This window comes from Cuculus canorus, chromosome 17 (assembly GCF_017976375.1).
Source record: "Cuculus canorus isolate bCucCan1 chromosome 17, bCucCan1.pri, whole genome shotgun sequence".
NCBI lineage: Eukaryota > Metazoa > Chordata > Aves > Cuculiformes > Cuculidae > Cuculus > Cuculus canorus.
In genome coordinates, this window is record NC_071417.1 from 335,871 (window position 1) to 344,046 (window position 8,176).

The 8,176-nt window shown below is 48.3% G+C and overlaps 2 protein-coding genes across 12 annotated transcripts in view; both read left to right on the top strand.

Annotated features, from left to right (window-relative positions):
* The window catches only part of SEPTIN5 (septin 5), a 50,886-nt gene extending 47,222 nt beyond the window's left edge, over positions 1-3,664 (top strand). For all 9 annotated transcript variants that reach the window (XM_054082370.1, XM_054082373.1, XM_054082374.1 and 6 more), the window contains exon 11: positions 181-3,664. In XM_054082370.1, coding sequence (XP_053938345.1) covers positions 181-237 — 57 coding nt within the window. In that variant the 3' untranslated portion in view covers positions 238-3,664. The remainder of the gene's footprint in view (positions 1-180) is intronic.
* A 143-nt stretch (positions 3,665-3,807) lies between these two features.
* Positions 3,808-7,763, top strand: GP1BB (glycoprotein Ib platelet subunit beta). 3 transcript variants are annotated; one of them, XM_054082383.1, is made up of 2 exons: positions 3,808-5,412; positions 6,085-7,763. In XM_054082383.1, the coding sequence occupies exon 2, from the start codon at positions 6,254-6,256 to the stop codon at positions 6,815-6,817; it is 564 nt and encodes a 187-aa protein (XP_053938358.1). In that variant the 5' UTR covers positions 3,808-5,412; positions 6,085-6,253; the 3' UTR covers positions 6,818-7,763. The 3 variants fall into 3 exon arrangements, with proteins under 3 accessions (XP_053938358.1, XP_053938359.1, XP_053938360.1); XM_054082384.1 differs by having other exon boundaries at positions 6,234-7,763; XM_054082385.1 differs by having other exon boundaries at positions 6,248-7,763.
* The last annotated feature ends 413 nt before the right edge of the window (positions 7,764-8,176 follow it).

Consider the following 8,176-nt stretch of genomic DNA (forward strand, 5'->3'; position numbering starts at 1 on the left):
CCTCTGTCAGGGAAACATGGCTCCATTCCACCACAGCCAGAGATTCCTCGGTGCTCATACAGGAGTGAATACTCTCTGAGGGGTCCCTTTGTCAGCTCCAAGGGACTGCCTCCAGTGCAGATCACCAGCTCGCAGCCATAGCAAATCCCTGTTTGACTAACTCCTCTCTCTCTCATGCAGTTACGGCGGATGCAAGAGATGCTGCAGAAGATGCAGCAGCAGATGCAGGATCAGTGAGAGGCAGAGGGAATCCCCCAGTGACCATCTGAGGCCTGGCAAGAGTTCTGGATATTTAGAAAAGGTTTGCTGTTGTATAGAGACTTGTGGGCAAGAGCTGCACCCACACCCTCTAATTTATTAGCAGCAGTGCTGGCTTTGCAGTCAGCTGGATTGTGGAGCAGGCTGTTCACTTAACAATTACTGATGTGTATTTCTTTTTTTAATAGTTTTTTGTTTTGTTTTGTTTTAAAAAGGAAATAACCTGGGAAGTCTCTAAGGCATCCCACAAACAGAAAAGAAAAAGATCTCCTTTTCCCATGTACTAATCTCTTGTTTGGGAATGCTCTGGTATTTAAAGTCCTGGTTTCTCTGGTGTATGAACTTGAAGACTATCTGTGTCAATGCACGTAAATGTTTACTCCCAGCTGAGGTGCTGTGTCCCCCTCCCCATTCCCTTTGTGTGGGGCCAGCACAAGCATTGTGAAGGCAGCCGTACCCTCCTGTGACTTTGAGCTGCGCTGCTGGGGCTACTCTGCTTGGGCCAGCTCTGTCCCAGAAAGCTGGGGCTGGGGCTTTCTCTGTGCACTGACCGTCTCAATGGTCCTGGTTTCCTGCCTAAGTTTTCCTCAGATTTTTGTTTAGTTGGTTGGTTTTATTTTTCCTATCAAGAAACTCCAGGATCTTTGCACTGAGAAGCAAGGGACTGAGTCTCTTGAGGTTGATCAGAAGAAAACATCTTCTACTGCTCTCAGTTATGTCTTTCCAGGAGAGAGGGTGAGTTGTTGACTATTGCCTGCAAGGAGGTGATGATGAGAGTGAGCACCTTCCCAGCCATGGTTTCCTCCTACAGCAGAGAAGCCCCAGGGCCCTGCAGTAGCTGGGTAAGGCCGTCTCGTGGTTTTGCTCTGGTCATCCAGCTGCAATGCGTCTGTTCTGAAAAGCACCATGGCAGCCAGAGTGCTTGGCTGGGGCTGCTTTGGAGAGGGCAGAAACCCCAGGGCTGAAATTCAACCCCAAGTGCAGAGATGTGCCCTAACCCCAGGCTTTGCGGTCCTGACCTTCTCCTGGGGAAACTCCTGGCAGGTTTTGTAGGCTTGTACCAGAGATCCTTGAGTCACTTTTCCAGGAAGATGTTGGGTCAGTGTGGCAGGCTCAGGGGTGTCACTGACTGGGGCTGAACACAGCCCAGTAGGCTTAGCACTTGCTCCCCTGCCCTTCGCCTGGGACTCAGCTCTTCTCACTCCCTCTGGTCTCCAGCTTTTCCTGTCTGAGTGCTGGGAAGGCCGGTGGGTCTGCTGGGCAAAGATAAGAGCACTCTTTGGGCAGCAGCTTCTGTCCTGTTCTTGCTTCCTGCAGTATTTTTAACTTGAGTTTGCCAGCGCAGAACCCTAGAGTATGATGTGCCTGACAGGGCAGGCATCACCAGCAACACTGCTGTGTTTGCAGGGAATCCAGGCTCTTGGAGGGAGAGACACTTGTCTCTTCCCTCCAACTCCAGGGAGTGCTGCCATGGACTGGGTCCTTCTGTTCCTCTTGCTCTTGGCTGGATTCCTCTGTCCTCTTCACCTCTTTGCATCTGCTCCTCTGTGTCAGTCTTTCCCCAGCAGAGCTCCCTGGGTAGGAAGCGCAATGTTGGCCGGGAATAGCCAGGCCCTAAATTATTTTATTAGGTGCTGTGTTTATCTGGTTCCCCCCACGGGGCTTTAGAGTCCTGCTCAGGGCTTCTCCAAGCGGTCAGGGGTTTGGCTGGTTACAGTTATTCACTGTACAGAGCCCCTCCTAGCCAGAACGTGGGCTGCGGGGATCAGGAAGAGACCCTGGCACAGTGTGGAAGGACCAAGCGAGGGTGGAAGCTCCTTGGCAGAAATGTGCAAGCTGGGCAAGAGCAGTGTCCAACAATGTTTTTTTTCTCTTTCACTCTCCCCTGTATTGGGCTTATGAGTGACAGCAGCAGTCTTTGGTAACACGCAGGGCCAAGGTGCTTAAGGAGGAAACACAACCTTTCTTTGTGTGATGTGCTTAATTGAACAATGGAGTAGCCTGAAACAGGAGCATCCTCCAGGTTTTCTGGAGCTGTTCTGCTGCTGTTTGAAGCAGGAGAACTGCTGAGTTCTCGGCTTTATCCATGCATAATGGTAAACACCTTGCAGTACCTGTGCCCTGTTTTGTTACACAGTCTTGTCCGTGAAGAGGTTGGTCTGTTGCAAATGAGCCCTGTGCAGCTGGACATGTTCCTCTTTCAGGCACATTCATTCCTAGAAGTTAAGGAGACCGTAACCCTTTGGCATGGACATAGAGGAGCTGGCAGCTTTTATCCTGGGCTGTGTGCAAAAGTGCTGTGTGCTGGTGAGAGCACAGGGCACTCTGCTCACAGGCAAGCAGGATTGCTGAGGGTGAATCTGCCCCTGTCCCTCTGGGTGAGGAAGTCTCCATCAGCTCAGTGCACATGCTCCTCCATCAAGTTGATAGTCACAAGTCTTTACAGAGAGATGAAGCCTTTGGCTACCAGCTGGCAAAGATGATTCAAGATGCACTTAGAAAGAAATGTACAGTGAGGCACCAGAGACGGCTTCTGTAGAGGGACAGAGCTCCTGCTGAAATCCCATCCCTATGTAGGAAGTTCCCTGCCCAGAGCACCACAGTTTGGGGGCTGCCTGGAAAGGGATTAGAGCTTGAACTTGGGGGACACCAGAGCTTCAGGAGCTGTCCTGGAAAGCAGCATCTGTTTATTAAAGGAGGAATGTTTTGTACTGCTGCAGGGAGCTGTGCAGTAAGCAGAGGGGAGGCTCCTGAACAAATGTATCTTGTCTGTTTGACTCTGGCAGTGAGAAGCATGGATAGGAAAGTGATCTAACACCTCCCCTCCTGCAGCCCCCCACAGCCTCATAGTGACCCCTGCATCTCCAGGCATATTCCCAAGCTTTGCCCTGCTGAGTGAGTGGCTGTGGGGGTGCTGTTCCCCTCCACAGAGCTGGCCCAGGGTGCAGCTGGGGCTGTTGGTACCACGGCTCAGACCTTGGACCTGGCTGGGGAGGGAGCCGTGGTGTCACCTTCTGCTCAGCCACTGTTGTGCTGGTCCTGCCTGTGTGGTCCTTGCTGTCTTCCCGCATGCCTCCCCTCAGAGAAGGAGGGGGTCCCGCTCTGCTCTACAATGCCGTTCCCTGCCTCTCCTCACAAACTTCACGGTGCTTTAAACACTGGCTTGCTCCTGCCATGCAACTTCCTCACCCCCTGCTCCATTCCTAGGCTCTTTGTTTCCTGTCCATCTGTTGGGTTATTATAATATATATTTTTTTTGTAAATTTGTTTGAACATTTTTGTCATTGTGAACAAAAAAAACCCTTTTAAAACATATCCATTTTATTAAATGATTATTGTTATTATTATCATTAATAATGTTTACTACCTGAATTGATCAGTGAAATAAATGCATTCAGAAAACCAACCTCTTTCTGTTTAATTTTCAGTCCCCTTGAGCAGCACTGATGATAAATTATAAGCAAGAGAGAACAAAACACTGTTTCTCTTTTTATCCAATTATGTTGGAGCAGGCTCCCCGTAGGGCTTCTTGCATGGGATTTCTGGCCGGTTTGTCGGAAGCCAGACAAGATGATCCTGAAGTTCTTCTATCTTTAAACTGTTCCTAGGAGAGGTGTTTAAATTAGCCATGGGCAGCTGGGCAGGATCCGGTCCCAGGAAATCTGTTTTGTAAGTAGCAGAAGGAACATTGCTGAGTCTGTGCTGCGTGCAGAGCCAGGATGGGTCTAGATCAGCTCCGTACCACTCCTGGCCTGAACACCAACCTGTGAATAAACATAGCACCAAATGCACGAGACGAGGCCATTGCTGAGCAAACTTGCCCTGAAGTAGTCAAGCTGCTCCCAAGTGGAAGGCAGGTCCTGCAGGAAGAACTGGGTTCCTTTATTAGCCTGAGATCTCTTTCCCACTCTGCCTGCCTGCCATAGGGAAACAACTGGAATGATCTGCTCCAACTTACTAGAAATTTAATGCTTATTGTTTTGTTTAGAGCATCAGAGATTTTCCCTTGGTTAGGGACAAATTCTGCTCTTGTTTACACTCCAAATTTTCTTTCACATCAGAACATTCAGGCTCTTGATTATTTCTGCTCTGTACAATGTGCACAGTACAAGATAATGGAGAGTCGGGCCCACCAGGGCAACAGTTTAGCAGTGTAATTCTGGTGGCCTTGTCCTAAGGAGCATAGCCAATGCCTAGAATCAGGATGATGGCAGAAAAATGTCTGTGAATATATGATGGGCTGACAAGACAAGATTCTGCCTAAATGTAATTTTGCCCCTTGGACTTATCTGTTCAAGTATTTCTGTAATGCAGCTTCTGAATAAAGGATGCGGTCAGTCTTTCTCAGGAACTGCAAGCTGCACTCGGCGAGAGCTGCCGACTCACTTGAGAATCAAAAGAGCAGCTCCTCGGAGCATTGTCTGTCCCAGTTGGTCATCCATCCTGTGAATCTAAATAGTTTTTTTTGTTGTAGACAGTGAAACACTGTTACATTTTACTCCTGTAACAATCATGAGAGGATGCCAGTGCCTGAAGGATCTTTCTTCTTGGCTCAGCTATTGACACCAGTGTGGTCGCTGGAGGTCCATTTCTTTCTGCAGCTCCTCCACTGCTAGTTAGGAATACGTTTGTGTCACTGCTTCAAGGGTCAGCACACCGCAAAGTGGTAGGTTTCACCATTCTGCCAAATAGAGTCTGATGAGACGGGAAATCAAAGGCCACCATGCCCAGGGAGTGCAGTACAAACCAGTAACATCTTCTTCCAGACTGAAATGCATTTTGAGTTACTACTTTGGAATTGAGACTTTGTTATGTTTCTGTTGCACTGAGCATTTGGGTCCAGAATTAGAGTTATCCATACTGTCAGCATCTCTCCCAGCAAACATGTTCTTGCAAGCAGTGTCAGCTCCCTCTTCTTGGAAGACTTGCTCAATGAAGCCTCATGTTCTGGTGACACACGGCAAACTCGCAGGAAGGCCTCATGTGGGAGGTGTCCCTGGGATGAGCCTGACCCTTATCTTGCCAGCCAGCTGCAAGGGGATTATCTGGGACCTCAGCTATGCAGCTACAAATGCTCTTGCACTAACTGGACTGCCTTAAGACCTTCCACTTGTGTTGTAAAGCCAGCAAGAAAGCGAGGATTGAACTACCCTGGTAAGTCAACAAAGCTACCTTCTGTTCTTTTAGGGTTTTTTTCTTTCATTGGGTTGACAGATTGCACAGAAAACACTGCCATGTGGCAGTTATGTGTAGTTCTGAAGAAGTTATAGCAGCTCATGTTCAGCAGTGGTGTGGGGCTGCAATACAAAGGTGGGTCATTGACCGATGTCTCCCAGCACAGTCACAGCTCCAGGAGATTATTCACCTGTTGGCACAATGTCAAGCATGGAAAACTCCACTGACCTCCACCCTTGGTGTTCAGCAATTTCGCTGGTGCCCAAGGACTGTTTATCACTTCTTTTCAAAACTGGAAAGGCTCTTTTTCACTTGTGGTAATGGTAAATCTATTTCTGTATCTCTTCTTGCAGTGTGCATGAACAAAGCCTTACTTACAGATGTAATTCAGAACGATGATCGTGCATCATATTCTAATTTTTGATTCGCTGACATAAATTTTCTCAGCTATCCTAGTAACGCACCTCCAGTAATGCTGAGAATACAAGCTCCTGTACATCTTTGCGGACTAGTGAAAATTAATTTGATGGTTGCAGCTAAGCCTCCCAGTAGCTTTCTGTTCAAATCCAGGGTTGGAAGACCAGGAGCACTCCCTCTCCCATAATGAGAGACCAAGAATTTGCACACCTCTTTTAACTCTGTTCTTTTCAGAGCTCTCGCATCTCCTATGAAGGACACCAAATTCATCCAACTTTAGAAACTCATCCTCAGAACAAACAAACAAAAGACCTAGGTTGTGGTGTCAGTTATAGTGTGTGTGGTGTCCACTTGCCTGGTCTCCACCTCATTCATCTCTCTAGGGGATTGGTTGCAGGCGAAGATGAACAGTGGAATTCTCCTCTTGCCTCTCCTTGGCTTCCTGCCACTCGTGATACCCATGTGCCCTGCGCCATGCACGTGTGCCACCAACATTATCGACTGCACATCAAAAGGCCTAACTGTAGCAGAACTACCAGCTGCTTTCCGCCCTTCAGCTGAAATTATCCAGCTTGGTTACAACAGGCTCACCTCTATTCCCAGTGGGCTCTTTGACAACCTGAAGAGCCTCCAGGTAGTCTACCTACAGGGCAACCCTTGGGAATGCAGCTGTGACATCCTCTACTTGCGCTCCTGGCTCCAGTGGCAGCAGAACCGTACCTTATACAAGGATGTGAGATGCACCTCCCCAGCTCACCTGCAGGACCGGATCATTGCCTATCTGGCAGAAGATGAGATCGTTTCCACATGCCAGTACTGGTACTGCAGCCTGGCTCTCCTCTCTCAGCTCTGTCTCTTCATCCTCCTTTTCCTCCAGGGTATCTTGGTTATCTTCATCATAGTCTACTTGCAGAAATTTCGGAGAATGACTGCTGAAGCCCGGCGCACCACCCAAGATCTACACTAACAGGTAGACACCTGTGTGTCTTCTTCAAGAAGCACCTACAACGCTGGTTAACATCACCAGACCAAAGACCCTCCCTCCTGCTTGGGTGATGCTGTGCCAAGGTCATCTGGTTTGTGATGTCCAGAGGGGACAATTCAGTGCAGTATCTGATCTTGACTGCATTGTGGAGCAGGACTTGAACTGGTCAGACACTTGCTGTATTTCCAAAGACCTGACCTTGTGGTTTTTAATGCTTTGAACTCTTTAGCATGATCTTGATTGCTTTGCTGAGCTGGGAGTTGTTCTGGCTTGGTAGTTTTAAGGAAATCATGAACTACAGTAACCAGAACTGACTCAAACTGCTCATCAGCTTGTAGGAGCTATGGTGTCTCATCCTTCCTCTGCTATAGTATTTAAGCCATGCTTTCTGTGACGCTTCTGGTTGCATTGGGTCAGGTAAGGACAGAAATGGACAGAGAACAGGTGAGGTACTGGACTAGGGCAATGGAGAAATACAGTTTCCTTGGTGCTACCACAGGTTGCCTTAGTGACTTTGGACAAGTTACTTAGTCGTCTTCTGCCTGAGTTTTCCATCAGTAAAGGAAAAGGAAGTTTCTTCCCTCTGGATGCGTTTTTTCCAGTGTTGTTCTTGGGGAGAGAATGTTTAGAAGCCTGCCCCTTTACCCTGTCTTCATTCCTTTTAATCTACTTATGGTTTTAATACTGACTTCAACACAACCCGAGTCAGACTGGGGCCCTGAATGCATATGAGAAGTTCACCCTGAAGCCAAGAGTTGTCAAGACCAAGGTGTCCTTCCAATTGTGCTTGTAGGGTGCCTGTCACAAGAGAGCCACTTGTCTTTAGAGACTCAAACTGCAAACCCTCTGATATGCCTACTGCTGGTTACAATGTCTCTTAATTAATTTTGGAAGGAAGTAATATTGAAATAAAAGAATGATGCAGGATGATGCAAATTACTTATTTTTCCGTTCTACATAAAGTGTCTTCCGCTCTGTCATGCTCTCTGGCCATTTCTCATACTCCCTTACACTCAAATGTTGTCCCAAGCTGAACGAACACTGATGGCAGGTGGACATGTACACTGCAGGGTCAAACTCAGGTGGCTACCAGCATCCACAGTGGGCCAATCTACATGTGGGGTTTCTCTGGTTGCATGACATTGGAAGGGCATTTCTTGGTACAAGCACACCTGCTTCGAGGTGGTTCCAATTCTCCTCTGAGGCCCTCACATCACATCAAAGCAGAGCTCAGGGGTGAGGAGCACCGTTTGCCCGGTGCTGGCCATGGGGACTGGTGGTAAGGTGGTGGGGTAGTCCTAATGGCCAGTAACGGTCCCCAACTCCAGTAATGGTCCCCAT

Bases quoted from the DNA above. Each gene is read 5' to 3' on its own strand.
- GP1BB (XM_054082383.1), top strand. From the start codon at position 6,254: ATGAACAGTGGAATTCTCCTCTTGCCTCTCCTTGGCTTCCTGCCACTC.